General features: G+C 40.0%; 1 protein-coding gene across 2 annotated transcripts in view; it reads right to left on the minus strand.

Annotated features, from left to right (window-relative positions):
* Positions 1-1,049: 1,049 nt before the first annotated feature.
* Positions 1,050-17,050, minus strand: part of LOC131248212 (protein ARABIDILLO 1-like) — a 28,839-nt gene continuing 12,838 nt past the window's right edge. Inside the window, exons 9-12 of one of the 2 annotated variants that reach the window (XM_058248353.1) lie at positions 7,542-7,717; positions 4,892-5,109; positions 2,345-2,429; positions 1,050-1,723 (exon numbers count right to left, since the gene is read on the minus strand). In XM_058248353.1, coding sequence (XP_058104336.1) covers positions 1,591-1,723; positions 2,345-2,429; positions 4,892-5,109; positions 7,542-7,717 — 612 coding nt within the window. In that variant the 3' untranslated portion in view covers positions 1,050-1,590. Of the gene's footprint in view, positions 1,724-2,344; positions 2,430-4,887; positions 5,110-7,541; positions 7,718-17,050 lie in introns of both variants that reach the window. The other variant, XM_058248352.1, reaches the window with a different exon arrangement.

Genomic DNA, 17,050 nt, shown 5'->3' on the forward strand with positions numbered 1-17,050 from the left:
TCACCACACATGTTTTGTATGTAAAAAGGCGGCTACACTGTTTCGAGTATCCGCGATATTGTCAATAATACTGCCCGTCATATCATTGATACTGATGATACTGTAAACTGAGGTTTTTCCGGGCATCGGAGATGTCTCGCCCATACGTCACCATGTATCGTCATGTATAACTTGTGGATGTCGATATATATATATATATATGATCTCTTTTCAGATTTGAGTGAGGTAGTGGATTTCCGCACCTCTTCTTCATTTCTCGTGGATTTAATCTTCCATTTGAGGGAGAAATTATAGATCCCAAGCTCGGAATCAAGAAGGCATGAAATATTATAATAATGTTTTTTTTTCTTTTGATTTTATCATGGATTTCACTTCAAATATATATTTATGCATGACTAATATAGATTTAAGTGAAAAATCTGGAGAATAGAAGATTAAAATGAAAACAATTTTTTTTAATGGATAATTTAATTTTTCTCCATTTTCTTACAAAAAAAATAAGTAATTTGGGACCTAAATTTGAAATGATGAGGGTACACTGATCTATAGATTGATGTTGATGTCTCCATTTTTCAAAAAAATATTAATTATTTATATTTTAAAAATTCCGTTTATTCAAACCCTTCATCCGTATCATGTAAAGGTGAAGGGCATTTTCTTAAATCTTGTTTTGTTCCTTTGGAATATTTTTCAATTTCCAGAATCTCAACATCTATTTATCTGACCTTAGATAACGAAATTTTGGAAGGTAATTGACCATAGACAACCATATATAATGGTGCCCTGCCCATTCAATTGTCTCAAAATCTCCCTGACTGAACGTTCCTTGTACATAAATCTTTCGCTTGCAAATGAATATGACAATGCTCCACATTTAACAAAGAAATGCCAAAGATTGGACATCTAGCATCTTCCAATCTGGGAGATTTTCCATCCATCTACATTCATGATGGGATCCATCAGATCAACAATCTGGATCGCAGAACTGTAGGCCCACTTGTATATAGCATGTGCAGATCAGGTCAGTTGCTATTTTTCACAGATAAATATCACCAGGTCAACCTACCTCGCAGATAATCCACATCATATCTGTCAGCGTTTATAATATAATTATATCATAAAACACACAATGTAACAATGAATACAGATGCAAAACTGGTGGATACTGGTCTCTTACAACACCCCAGTACCTTCTCTTTTAGTACACCATAAGATAAAAGAACAGAAAAAATTGAAAATTCACACTCATATCTCATCAACACAAACTAAGCAAACCACCTTAATTACCTAAGAGGGGAAAGCCCAAATCATTCCTGTCTCCAAATTCTCAAGAAACCCAAACCTAAGATTAACCAGATCTGCTTCCATGGAGAAAAGACCAAACTCAAAATTCAAGCCATGGTAGCGTTTAGAGTCTCGAGAATTTGGGTTTTAACTCGAAGCAGAACATATCTACATACAGTATCCTTCAGGCTGATGTAGAACAGAGTTTAAGATGAACCTTCACTGATTGCTGGGTTGAGGTTGTTATATATGTTTGAAGATTCTACGCTGAAGCTTCTACCTGGTGATGCTCGAGGTTCCGAAGCACTATCCTTGCAAAGATTTTGGCTTCAATCGGTGCTGTTGCTGCAGCGGCAGCGGCACGTAGGACCCGTGCAGCTCCTGCTTTCTGCATGAGGCTGGCATGGTGCATTGCATGCCTGCCGCCTGGGATGGTGAACTGCATGTTTAAAAGAACAGTGACTAAGAATTTGTGATCGGTTAAGGAAATGAAAAGGTCAGATCTGTTTATCCGTAACGTGCCGAATTCAAATGGCACGTCCAACCATATTCACAAATGGGTCTCATGATGAGTTTAATTTTCTGAGTACTTATTAACATCTTACTATATATTAGTAAAGTGTGGACTGTCAAAATACAAAAGGTTAGAATCAGCACTACCCACAAGCATGATATTTATAACAAGCACTTGAGATGAGTTCCCTGAACTACTACTGGTGTTCCAAACAGTGATTTCTTGAAAGAAATGTTATGTGGGCTATGTGTGAGCTGTCAGTAATTTCTTCGCTCAATTAAGGATGGTACCAAGATTTAAGAAGAGTTCTACTACGTACTAGCATGGTCAAGAGGGCTGCCAGAACTACATGGAAAAATAGCTTTTAGAGTCCCCATACATAACGATTTAAAGTATTTGTGGAAGTTTTGGAGGTTCTATGACCTCATTAAGTGAATCCTTGTTCTGTAGTGGTTGAGTTCTTTGAGCGAATGCCATGCATTGTTTGAAAAAAAAAAAAAAAAAAAATCAAAGAAAAGATTGGACAAGTGAAGTTGTTGCAATTACCTGCAGCAAAGCAAAAGCAGCGCATGCCCTGAGAATAGAAGAAGAATTCCGAAGCATAGCAACAAATCTCCCAATCTCAGCTCCACTACACAAAGTGGAAAATGGAATAAGGCAAGAGTTACTGAGAAAAATGCCTGACAAAAATCATACAACTAATAAGCCAATGGCAATGTGAATGAACAAACTTTAAAAAAAAAAAAAAAGCATCAACTTGTGTCAGCATAAAAGGTTCTCTTCTTCTTCTTTTTTTCGTGGAAGTTTACTCAAGCTTTACTAAGGAAAGAAAAATGGGAAGGCAAAGATTAGGAATCAACAGCCCCAACAAACAAGAAGCTGAAAGAAAATAAAAGATTCATATGAACAACTTGCAAAAAGGCTCGAGACACCCTGGCCCATTCAATCACCGCCAATTTGGCCTCCCTGAACACCTTTTTGGAAGGACTAACACAATTGCGGAACATCTGTCATTACACTTGGCCCAAATCATGACTAGCTCCCCGAGAAGAGTAACCACAGAATTTTCCATTTAGGTCCCATGCTGCCATCATGCCATGCCATGCCAACAAAACCACATCAACTGAAGGAGGCATCACCCAACAAACACTGAAACAGGTTGAAGAACCTCCCTCGAACAGCTGTCACAAAGATACAATGCATGAATGGATGTTCTACTAACTCAACATCACATAATACACGTTATTGATAATCATGTCTTTTCTGGAGGGTTTTGAAAGTGAGCACTTTATTCTTTCCCACCAACCAACCAAAAGCAATGACCCTGGTCATTCTTTATAGGTCCACACATGCTGCGCCTGATCACAGGTTGCCCTAGGCTAAAAGAGAGCCCAAAGTGTTACTTTTTTCTTTTCTTTTGTGAAGATGACAATTATCATTAAACAAGCAAGAGAAAAATAAAAAGAGCATAGGAAGGTAACCCTATCTTCACTCCATTGCAGCAAAGGAACATATACCAGACATCAGAAACCCTAAGAGCAAAAAGAACCAAAAACAAAAACAGCAGACCGGAACCTCGGCAATCACCCAGGCCATTTTAATCCCAATTACATCTAAGCTTGGCTGCTGATGTTCATTCCAGAGAATTCTGGGAGACAACTGAATCATTCCAGAACTAAAGACGCCATAGAATTGACACACTTTGATTAAAAAATTCTTGCGTTCCTTTGCTTCCATGACCCCTGTATAATGGCAAAGGAGATCCCAAAGGTGTCTTCCCCAATCAGAGAAAGGACCTCAAATCCACCCTTCCTTAACCTCCCAAAGCGATCTTTCTTCGAAAGACCAGATGACTCTAAACAGCTTGAAGAACTTTTTTTTTTTTCTTTTTAAACAGCCCGAAGAACTGATCCCAACAAATGCTAGCTGTTGGATAATGTACGAACAAATAGTCCAGTGATTCCTCACATTTCCCATACAGCACATATTAGCCATCACCATATTTCTCTTTTTAGGGCTATCCACTAAGGATCTTATTTGCTACAGCTAGCCACATAAAAGCTTGCACTCGAGGGGGATAGGGGCTCTCCAAATCATAGCACAAGGGTAGTGAGGATCACCCAAGATGCAGATTTTAGAAAAGATCGATTTAACTGAAAACTGACCATTGGATGCCCATTTCCAAAACTTGGTATCTTCACGTGAAGGACCAATACTAACCTCCTGCAGGATGCCCAAGAGGGCAGCGAGGTCTCTCAATTCTTCATTTCCTTTAAATTCCCACAAAGGAGAAACATCCCAAACCATAGAACCCCCCCAATACCTGTAACAATCCCTTGCACTTGCATCTTTGTTCATCACAAGGGAGAAAATTGACGGGAACGCCATGGCTAGGTTTCCATTCTCTACCCAAATATCCTTCCAAAAGCTAATTCCAGGACCCCAAACCACCAAAAATCCAACCACAGGTAATGGCTTGATTAGACTCTTGCCAATCCGCCAAATCGCCCTCCACATATAAGATCCAACCAGATTTTCTGCCCTATTAGTAAGCCACCCACCTCCACATGATTCTCCATATTTCCAATATATTACCTCTCTCCACAATGCCCTTATTTCGTCTCACCATTTAGTGAGGAGCACCCAATTCTCCTTTATATTTCCCAACCCAAGACCTCCATACTTCCCCAGGCTTTTGCACCTCTACCCAATTCACAACATACATGGAACTTGTGACCCTTGTTCCAACCTTCCCACAGAAAGTCCCATTGTAACTTCTCAATTTCCCTACACATCTTAGCTGGCATCATGGACGAGGCTAAACAGTAAACCCGAAGACTAGATAGGGCAGCTTTGATGAGGCACATTCTACCACCAAGAGAGATACAATTTCTTGCAATTTGCCAATCTTCTTCCACTTTGAATAAAATATAAAATAATGGAACAAACAACAACCATCTTCCAACTAATCAAAAATTTCAAAGTATATTGTAGTGTCTCCCATTTCAGAAGAAAAGGAGCATAGGATGGATATGGCAAATGGGCAATCAAGAACTGATCATAAAGAAATAAAAACATAAATAAAAAACCTGCATCTAAGATGTCCTGCTTCTTGTATACGTGCTGATTCAGCTACTTGTGCCAAGGATGCAGAAGCAGAAGATGCAGCCGCAGCTGAGAAGGTTTGGTGATTTGAAAATGTCAACACGAATTCTTCAATATGTTTCAATGCCATCCTTCTAGCACCATCTAAGCTTACGCTCCTTGATATGCCTTCTGATGATGACCCTGTCAACGAAACTTCATCCATTCTGTAAAAGACATGCATGGAACATTAGACTACAATTGCACCAAATTACAAAAGAACTAATAAACGAGAAGGTGTTCTTCACTAACTAATGCATTCTTAAAAACACACCCAATGTGAAAAGACAAGTTAAGAACTGCATGTCTACAAATCATTGTATTACTTCAATATCAAATATGTAAATTAAAATAAATTTTAAAATTTTAAAAATAAAAATAATAAAAATAAAAATAAATAAATAAAAATCGTCTTATTAATAACCTCAATTGCTCAGCAACGTGTTCCTGGGACTCAACCAGCTATATAAGTATGGCAGCATGTGTTGTTGGAAGGTCGCTTGCCACTTTATTCAAACACCCAAGACATTCATACTGATATAAGCTACACTAGAACCATTTGCAACATTATCCAGAAATTTATTTATTTTTAAGATGACAAAAACTTTATTAAAAGGCTCGTGAAAATGAGCAAAGAATACAACACCAACAACAACCACTTAGGCCCCACTCTCTAAGAAACTGGAGATTCTTCTAAAGATCTCTTCTGCCCTAGGCTGGATATTTCTAAAACAACAATCATTCCTTGCTCTCCAAATAGCCCGCCATAATGAGAAGCCTCTACTTAGCTTTTCCGGTTTTCCCTACACCTCCCCCCTGCCACGCCCAAAGATCTTCCACCATTTTGGTTGATTGAAACATATCCAGTTCCAATATTGGCCGGCCCTTGTCATAAGTTTACGGGCCCAAGCCCTGGCCCTCCAGGCCCAGGCCAGCCCTACAAGAAACTCAGCCTGTGATGTGATTCATCAACTGGCCAGTAAAGCAATTCCCAAGACATCACAAAACCGTTTACCTTGGTAACAATTTCATGTCGTGGGTGAAAGTTGAACTAATAATGTCAATGTATGCCATACAAGGCAGGCCCCTAAATTAGTATGCATCATCTAAACAAGACAAAATTGACTGCAATTGACATGATCAATCAAGCAACAGGAATTTGACAGACCCATAACCATCAGCATGCTAAGATATTTGAAAATTCAGCATCACTAATTCTACATAGAATAGAGGTCTAGTGCTCTGTCATGCACTTCATATCTGTTTATTTGAGTCTGAGCTTTGAGTTTGAATATTTATCGACTGGAAGTACAGAAAGGGATGTGAAACTACGAGTCTAGATTGTCACCTCTGACAATGATCACAAGTGATTCCCCAGGTACTAATTTTGTGCTGCTTACAAGAATCAACAATAAAGTAGGCAACTTAACCATAACTAAGAAACCAGCTGAAGTAGAAGAGGCTACAGTTACTCCCTGATAACTCAATGTATATGAAGATTTACATGTCCTTGAAGGATTAAAATTCGGCAGACCATTCCATGGCATGCGTTTCATAAGGAAATATTTTATTCTCTAGAGACATGCAAGGCCGAATGTTATCCAATCAGAAGATCACATGAAATACCTCTATTATATTTGCCTTGGCTATTTAATAGAATTACTTAATAATTGAAAAAGAATTCATGTCTCAAATCAAAGCAAGGTGACTGCAATGTGCTGTATAAGGCAATGAGGAATTGTAGTGTTGAAAAAATTACAGGGACATATTGAAGAGGTTCCGCAAGATCTGGGCCAACCATAACCATTTCTTGGTCATCAAATCAGGCGGATCCATTCACCATATGGGACAGCTAGAAAGAAAATTACCAATGGCCAATATTCAATGCACGGGTGTGAGCAACCTGATGAGCGGACCAGCTACTTCTACGAAAGGGCATGCTTACCTGGAGCCCCTTGTGCTATAAGGCCTGGATCTCGCACACGAGTGCCACGTTGGGAGTGGACCATGATTCTTCTTAAAAATCTTTCCTAGCATGAAACGTTCTGCTGTTCCTCATAAATAAGTAAATTGCCATGTTCCTTTTGGGGAATGATCCTTAGATTAAGGTGAAGGGCTTCCTCAAAGGTTATTCTGTAACATCTGCATCAGCTGGGTCTTGACGCCAGGCTTTTTTTTTTGTGGGTCTTGCTTCACCACTGAAATCTATGTCCGTGAAGAAGGATCTAGATAGAAATTTTGGTAAAGCAGTAGAATCGAAATTAAACATCCACCTCTAGGTAATATCCCAAAACTGAGCAAGCCTACAATCAAGTTGCCTATGCTTGAATAGGTTGAATTGTTTTAAGAAAGCTATTAATATATCTTAGAAACATGTGAGCATAATGGTTTGGACTTCAACAGCACTTCCATAATTGGAAAAATGAACATGAACTAGGGGCTGTATCATTACACAAGGTGGATAAAAATAATGGTGTACCTCCTATCTTAGAAACATGTGAGCATATTGGTTTGGACTTCAACAGCACTTCCATAATTGGAAAATGAACATGAAATAGAGGCTGTAACATTACACAAGGCGGAGAAAACAATGGTGTACCTCCCATCAAACATGTAAGCAAGCGCCAATGCAGCCATGAAGCGAGCCATTTTAGATGCCGACGAAGAACAAAGATGTACGAGGGCTGGAACGCCCCCTTCTTCCACTATACGAAGAGCATTACCTGGATTAAATGCAAGATTCCATAGTGCCCCTGCAGCAGTCTCATGGACATCCTGTAAAAGGAAAAACATATAGATGAAGAGCTGACTATCATGTTACATGTGTAGTGAGAATACATGTATATTTGGTACCTTTTTTTGTGTGTGCATGCTTATCTTGTGTAATCTGCCGGAGCTTTATTAGTCCCTCTCTCTCTCTCTCTCTCTCTCTCTCTCTCTCTCTCTCTCTCTCTACTTCCTCTTCTAACTTCTCCTCAAATCATAACTTGGTATTAGAGCAAGGTATTAAGTTGCTGTTTTGTTTCCAGCCATCGCATTTTGTTGACTTCAGCTACCGTACAGCTAATGTCAGCGTGTGTACTATCCATGCGGCCATGTGGTGAATGAAGGGTATGGTTTGATAGATCTTGATTTTAGAAGGTTTATGGTGATTTTTGTGGATTTTTCTGAGCACGTTTAAAATGAGTTTCGAGCTCTCTAAGGTATTTTTTAGAAATGGCCCATTTCAAGGGTTTTTTTTTTTTTTTTTTTTTTTTTAAATAGATTTCTTCCAATCGAATGGTTTTTTTTCTGAGGAAGGCCAAAATGGGATTAGTCGGTTTGGCTAGTAATGACCACCCATAGGAGTTTTTTGCTCAAAGATTGGATTGTTCATGGTTTTTTAGGGTTTTTATGGTGCAGTTCAGCCATTTTTGTGGGGTTTTCCATGTGAAATATCCTGTGTTTGTGGAGGGCTGTTGTCCAGTATCTTTTTGGACATGTTTCTACCTATTCCTCTCAACTTAGGGCTTGTTATGTAAGGTTTTCTTATGCCTAGACTGCGTAGGCCCTCGGGAATACTCTGAAAGTTCAGTGTATCTGCCATCTTTGAGTGATTTTGATAGTTGGTGTGTTGTCCATATATCTGCCCCCTTATTCGAACTAGCATTTCTTATTTTTTTCAACCTAGCATGGAAGACAAGCTCACTAATGGAACTCTTATGGGGCCTTCCGATTCTCACACCTTGTTGATTACAACTATCAAGTCGAATAGGAATAATTAGCAGCAATGGGTACAATCCATCAAGCTCTTTTTGGGAGGAAGGGAGCGACTTTCTTATATCTCGGATGATCCTCCACATTCGACAAATGAAGGACAAAGGAAAATTACCAAGTCATGGCTTGGCTCCTAAACAGTATGGAGAGTACCATTAGTAATTCTGTTATGTTTCTAACATCGGCTAAGAAGATATGGGATACAATCCGAGACATGTATTCGGAAGATCGCAACATATCCAGATTGTACAAGTTGATTTCGGGCATATGTAAGTTTCAACGAGAATCTAGAAACCTAAAGGAGCACTTGACTATCTTACTTAGTATGTGAGATGAGTTCGATATGTACCATCCTCTCCCATTTTATTGTACTAAGGATCATAAACTCATTCGATAATAACTTAAAAAAGACTCAGATCATGCAGTCTCTCTAGACTCAATTCAGAATATCAAACTGTTCATGGTCAAATCATAGCTATGGAGCCCATCCCCTCTCTGTTAGTTTGTCTGTTCTATTGTTCGAAGAGTTACATACTCATCTTCTGTTGAGCATATTGCTACTGATAGATCTGCATTCATAGCTGGTGATGCAGGACAATTAACCGCTTGCTCTAAAAGCTCGAACTGTTAGAGTATGGCGAATTAAAGCCCAGGGCCCACATCGCATGGGTTAGGACCTCAGCCAAACCCCCTACATGGGCCCCAAATCACATGGGCCGCCCACCCCGAGTGTGTCCCCGCATCTCACGGGCTACCCCACTCGAGCCTGGTGTGAAATGTGCATTAATCACCCCCGGTGAGGAGTCTCAAACACGAGACCTCCTCCGTAGGCCGCACCCACCCCAAGTGTGCCCCTGCATTCCACAAGCGACCCCACTCGAGCCCGGTGTGAAAATGCCCTTGCATTAGTTGGTGATCGTCTTTCTTCTAGTTCTAGTTCTTGGGTTCAAAGTTGGAGCGCCTGAAGCACTAGTCATGCTCTTAGCTATGGTAGTGAAGCTAGGGGTCGAGTTCTTAATAGAGGCAGTCGTGGTAACCGTATTTTGGTAGACGTGGACATGATGGCTCTTGTACTTGTTAATGCACAGGCATTTTCATATCGGGCTCAAGTGGGGTGGCTTGTGAGATGTAGGGGCACACTTGGGGTGTGAGACGGACCCCACCCGTGTGAGGCGGAACCCATGTCATGTGGGACCCATGAAGGGGGTTCGGCCAAGGACCTAACCCATGGGATGTGAGGTCTGGGCTGTGAGATAAATGGATTGATTGGCCGCACTCTATTAGTTTGAGCTTTTAGAGCAAGTGGTTAGTTGTCCTACATCAAAGTGGTATCAGAGCTGGAGGTCTTGTGTTCGAGACTCTTCACCGAAGGTGATTAATGCAAGGATGTTTTCACACCGGGCTCAAGTGGGGTGGCCTGTGGGATGCAAGGGCACACTCGAGGTGGGCGGCATATGTGAGGCAAGTGACTCATATGAGGCGGGTAGCTCGTGTGAGGCGGAACCCATGTGATGTGTGGAGCCCACAAGGGGGGTTCAGTCGATGACCCAACCCATAGGATGTGGGGCCTAGGCTATGAGATAAAAGGATTGATTTATCATGCTATATCAGCTCGAGCTTTTAGAGCAAGTGGTTAGTTGTCTTGTGTCACTTGTATTCACTACGGTGGCACTAACCATACAATTGATTGATGTTAGGATATCGTTGGGCTCCCTTCATTGGTTGAGCTTATACAATCAGTGTCATATCATCTGATTCTAAGAAGATTCATGTACCTTCAGCATGGCCCCATGTGATGACTGCCTCAGGTGACTTGGTTACCATCTCTCCAGAAGCATATGATCCCTTGATGCATCGCCATTCTTGTGACCCGATCTCTTCTTCTAGTGCTAGCTTAGTCTAGTCAAGTGTTCCACTCCATGTGTCCTCATCTCCCTCCTGGATCATCAACTTTAGAACCACCTCTCATATGACTAGTTAGCTTCATATTTTTCAATCTTGTGAACCTACTAGTCAATCTAGTTTTGTTACACTTGCCAACGGCAACCAATCTCCCATATCTTGGACAAGAACCATCACCCTTTCTCCTAACATGTCATTATCTTATGTTCTCCATTTTCCTTCTTTTCCATTGAATATATTGTCAATTAGTTTCCCTTACTAAATCATTACAATGTTCCATAACATCCTTTCATTCCTATTGTCTCTTTCAGGATCTCCAGACGAAGCGGACGATTGGTTGGGGCAGTGAACATGGCAAGATTTACTTCCTCAATGATACCCCCGCAAGTCCTATGAGTTCTTTGTCATTTAAATAAGGAGTCTGTATCCAGATGGCATTGTAGCTTAGGGCATCCTTCTTTATCAAGACTGAAACTTGTTTTTCCTTCTATTACTACCATTAAACCATTATGTTATGACACTTGTGAACTTTCTAAGCATCATAGAACCAAATTTCCTCCCAGGTCAACTAAGAGGAAGTCTAAATCTTTTAAATTGATTCACTCTGATATTTAAGGCCCTATGCTTGTTTATTTTGTCTTAGGGTATACAAATAATTTGAGTCTTTTATTGATGATCATTCGCGTCTAACTTGGATTTATCTTATAAAATTCAAACATGAAGTTTTTGATATGTTCAAGGCCTTTTACAATGAAATTGCTACTTTCCAATGCCTCATTAAGATTCTTCGCTCTAAAAATGGGGGTGAATATATGTTGAAGGCTTTCTTGACTTTTTGGCAGGATCATGGTACTTTATCACGAACTTCTTGTCCTCAAACTCCTCAACAAAATGGAGTTGCCGAAAGGAAGAATCGTCGTCTTCTTAAAATTATATGCTCACTTCTCATTCGTATGCATGTTCCTAAACGTTTTTTAGATGTTGATTTACTTATAATTACCTTCCTTATTAATTGCCATCTTGAATTCTACCGAAAAAACTCTCTTTGAAAATTTACATCCTCATGATAAAGCCTTTCCCTTATCTCCTAATTTTTGTTGTTGTATGTGTTTTTTTCATAAACTTGATGGCAATAATGACAAGTCATCGGTCTGAAAATTGTGTTTTTCTTGGATTTTCGTGATCCCAGAATAAGTATAAATGTTATAACCCTCTGACTCACAACAAATATGTATCGGCGGATGCCACCTTCTTTAAGGATGTTCCTTACTTCTCTTCTGAAGGCCATTCGCTACACAATCATCTTACCAATCAGGGGGAGAACTTGTACCTCAACCTCTACCTCTTCTATCCCCCTCACTGGATGAAGATTCCCATCCTTCTGACCCTCTCAAACCATTACTCGTGTACCAATGAAGGAAGAAATCCCCCACCAATCAGTCTTCCATCATTCCATCCACTTCTGATGGAAATCCAGGTACTATCCCTTCGTCTTCGGATGATCTCCATATTGCTTCACGCAAGCCTAGTCAATCCTATACTTGTCATCCTATCCATCAAATGTTTCTTTTCAGTGCTTGTCACCTACTTTCAGGTCCTTTGTTGCCTTAGTCTCATCTTCCTTTATTCCTTGCAATCTCAAGGAGGCCCTCAATAGTTCTAACTGGAGGCAAGCTATGATGGAAGAAATGGAAGCTCTTGAGCAAAATGATACATGCAAGCAGACTGTTGGGTGCCGCTGAGTCTATACTATTAAGTACCTTCCAAATGGATCAATTGACAAGTATAAAGTTCAATTCATCACCAAGGGCTACACTCAAACCTATGGTGTAGACTACTTCGAGATGTTCTCTCTAGTAGCTAAACTTAATTTAGTTCGTGCAATCGTCTCTTTGGCTGCAAATTTGTCTTGGCCATTGTTCTAGCTAAAGGTGAAGAGTGCATTTCTCTATGGAGATCTTGGTAAGGAAGTCTATATGGATCTGCCACCAAGTTTCTCCCTAACCAGTGCCTCACAACAGGTTTGTTGTCTCAAGAAGGCTATCTGTCTTAAGCAACCACCCCGAGCCTGGTTCGACAAGTTTAGCAATGTTGTTAGACTTTGGCTTTGTTCGCAACCATTCGGATCATTCTCCCTTTCATCTGCCACCGCACTAATTGGATTAGGGTGCTACTCATTTATGTAGATAATATTGTATTGGCTAGTGATGATGACGCTGGCTTTATTACTCTCAAATCATTTCTTCAAACGCAATTTGCAATCAAAGATTTGCGTATACTTCGCTACTTTCTTGGTATTGAGGTTGGTAGGTCCAACTCTAGAATGGTTTTATTGTCACAGCAAAGGTATGCTCTCAATCTCTTATCAGAGACAAAAATGCTTGGGTGTCGACCATTGCTACTCCTATAAATGTTGCTCAGAAACTTGGTCTTGATGATGGAGACCTTTTATCTAATCCTAGCATGTATCATCGATTAGTTGGTCATCTCATTTATTTGACCATTACACAACCTAACCTGTCATTTGCAGTGGGTGTCATAAGCCAGTTAATGCATGCTCCTAGTACTACTCATCTTTCTATTGTGTATCAAATTCTCCGTTATCTAAAGTTTGGCTCCTAGTTGAGGTTTACAATTTCCGCAACATGGTCATCTACATCTCTCTCGTTACTCCAATGCTGACTATGCCGAGAGTCTTCATGATCAGCGGCCAACATTTGGCTATTCCACCTTTGTGGGTGGCAATCTAGTAACTTAGAAGAGTAAAAAGCAATCAGTGGCTGCTCGGTCCACTACAAAGGCTGAATATAGGGCAATGGCACATGCAACATGTGAACTTATGTGGCTTCGCACCTTATGAGAACTTGGTTACCCTTCTTCTGGTGTCATTCATCTATAATGTGATAATCAAGTTGCCATTCATATTGCTAGCAATCATGTGTTTCATGAGCACACTAAACACATTGAGATAGATTGTCACTTCATTTGTGAAAAGGTTGCTGCTAAAGAAATTAAAACTCCATTTATTCGTTTAGGGGAGTAGCTAGCTAATATGTTCACTAAATCTCTTGATCGGAACACCTTACATTGTTTGGTCGACAAGTTGGGCATGATTAACATCCATGCTCCAACTTGAGGGAAAGTATTGAGAATATGTGTATATTTTGTACCTTTTTGTGTGTGTACATATCTTTTGTACTCTGTTGGAGCACTATTAGTGCTTATATCTTAATGTTATGAGAGTTTGTAGTAGAATACACAACTATTGTAGTAGAGTACACAACTATCTTAATGTTATGAGAGTTTGTAGTCCACCTATGAGTGACATAGGTATACAAATCAACCTTGGCGTTATAGTCAAATGCCAACTGGAACCATTTCCTAAACCCTGAGAAAAAGTAGATAATAGAACAACTCTTGGTTTATTAACAAATACTCTAACAGGCATTGATTTGTTATGCCACCATTGCCTACACATGTATATTTGCACATTAGTAATATATAGGTAGTGTTTTAAATAGCTACACTATGTAGCATAGCTTAGCCTTAACACTACATAGCTCATGAAAATAGCTTAAGTCGCATGTAGCCTATGCTGCATGATAATTTGCGTACGCTACATGCTACACATGGGCTATGCTACGCTCTATGTAGCTCACATTACAAGTTAAGCTAAGCTACATAGCTCATGAAAATAGCTAAGTCGCATGTAGCCTACGCTACATGATAATTTGCGTACGCTACACTATGTAGCTCATATTACAAGTTATTTTTCATTACAACATTAATATCAATTAATGTTTTCAACCATTTGTTACATATTTCTGTTATCAATACAAAATAATTAATCTTTTCAATGCTTTTAGTAAAATGATACAAGTAAAAGTATTAAATCAGTTCCGTTGCTCTTCTTTTACCTGTATATTTAATCATTGCCCTTTCCTATTACTCTAGGTCGCGTTTGGGTGCACCAAATATCAAGAAATTTTGTAAAATTTCATTATTAATCAGTCTTTCCATAAAGCCACATAACTTGGGGCTTCCCGCTTTTCCCTTTCTTTTTCTTTTTTGCATCTTTTCTTCCCTCTATAAACTCACCTTATCTCACGTGCGTGAGTGCACAAAAATATGAAGTGTGTGCTATGGAAATATGAAATGTGTGTGCACATCAGTTTTTTGGCCATTTTCTCAGCGAAACATTATGACTATTCAGGATCGTGACTTGTGAGTACTATGAACAGTTCACTACAGTTTCTCACTGAAATGTACATCAACCTTTCGATATCAACACAGAAATAAACTCAAGAAGTCCAATGGCATTAAGACATCGGGATCAGAAGTTCAAGTCAAGAACATCATCCTTACATTTAAACAAAGGATGGAGATTACAGAACTAGGTTTTTTCCCCCCAAAACCCCTGATGATCTTCTATTGAACATTCTATAGTAGATTAACTAATATGAGCTCTTGGGAGATCGGGAACGCAATGCTAGGACGATATGCTAGAGAAGTTTGCCAAAAAGCTGGCCATCTGGAATGGAAGACTGCTTTCTTTAGGAGGTAGGATTATGCTCATAAAATCTGTTTTAGCTAGCTTCCAAAATCATCTCTTATCTATTTTCAGATGTCCTGCCAAGTTTGTGGATAAGTTCAGAGTTATTCAGAGAAAATTTCCATGGGGCAACTCAAAAGAATCTCATAAATTCCATCTCATCGAATGGTTGGATATGTGTGGACCCATTTCCAAGGGTGGCTTGGGAACAAGGTGAACAATGAATAGTGCTCTCTTAGCTAAATGGTGGTGGCACCGTGGATCAAGGGATGATTTGATGCTTAAATATGTCCTTGTTGCAAAATATGGCCTGGCTGAAAATGGTCGGGATGTTGCTCTGGCTTCCCAACCGTCAGGCTCCATTATCTGGAGAGTGGTCTCCTGGTCGGCTCCATTTTGCATCAGTCAGCCCAGGTTTCTTGTGGGTACAGGTCAGCATATTTGATTTTAGTAAGACCTTTGGTGTGGAGAGGCCTCACTTGGAGAAAGGTTTCCAGACACAAATTAAAAGGGGGTGCATGTGTCATTTGCTGTCGTGATCCAATAGGGAACTTGTATGGTGCATTACGTGCCATAGGGATCTAAAAGATAGCGGAAGTTCAACTCTTACTGTGATGATGGCTATCCTAAATGAGGCTTTTATTCCTGCCATTGGGTCGGATAGAAGAATCTAGGCTGCAAGTGCGGAAGGCATATTCTATCCTCCTTAGCAAACTGGATGGGATATTGAAACATTAAGCCTGTCTCCTCTCTCGAAAATCTGGAATTATTCCAATTCCGTTAAGAATGAAAGCCTTGTCTCGGTAGCCTCTCTTGAAAAAATCCTGATGATCAACAATCTTCAGAAAAAGGGATTTTATCATCCCCAACAGATGTGTGATGTGCTCTGCAGCAGAAGACTCAGTGAACCACCTCCTCCATTGCTCCATAACCTTCAAAATCTGGAGCAGAGTGCTGGGCACATTTCGCAGTGTGGGTCTTCCCAAATTCAATTCTTGAGCACATTGCTTCTTGGATCTCTAATACTTGGGGGGGCTATTGGAATCCTTATATGGAGAGCAGTTGGCATGATTACTTTGTGGGTGATTTGGACCGAGAGAAACATTAGAATATTTGAGAATAAGCAGGCTCCTATCAAAGCTATTGTTGATCGCATTTTTAGATGTTTAATTTCCTGGTCAAGAGCCAATACCGATCTCTGCAAGATCCCATCATCTAAGTTTGTTTCCAACTTCTCTGAAGCGCTTCATAGCCGATTTAGCATTCAACCAGTAACTGCAAGATGACCCCTCGTCCCAGAAGCTTTAAAATAAACTTCGATGGTAGCTCTTTTGGAAATCCAGGCTGGTCCAGCATCGGTGGAGTCATCCGTTATCACTTCATGGTCCCTATCATCGATCTCAGGTCTTGTTGGTTTTAGGGATTCCACCCATGTGGAGGCCCCAAGCCTGATCCAGGCGGTTAAGATTGTAATTTCTTTTCATTTTTTTTTCCTGCAATTGTGGAAGAAGACTCTTGTAATGCTATCAGCTGGGCATCTTCTGGGAATTGTCTGACGAAAATAGCTCGATCTAATTGAAGAAGATCTCAACTTAAAACAAGGCAAAGCAATTTGTTTTCAACGAGTACCCCGCAAAGCCACTGCCATTGCTGATCAACTTGCAGAAAATGGAGCGTCTGGGCCTGCTCTTACATTTAAGACAAGAGGATCGCTTAATTGCAATTTTCCTGTTATCCATCTATGATCTGAGTTTTCTTTCTTCCATGTTTGCTATTCAGTCTCTCTCTAGCCATGTGCTGGCTTCTGTGTAATTTTGCTTCTTAGCTTTAAATTCCAATTAAACTTTCAAAAAAATTATTAATATGGAAATAGTGGCACCCCCATTCTTTCAGACTTT

The sequence above is a fragment of the Magnolia sinica genome, chromosome 6, assembly GCF_029962835.1.
Source record: "Magnolia sinica isolate HGM2019 chromosome 6, MsV1, whole genome shotgun sequence".
Taxonomy (NCBI): Eukaryota; Viridiplantae; Streptophyta; class Magnoliopsida; order Magnoliales; family Magnoliaceae; genus Magnolia; species Magnolia sinica.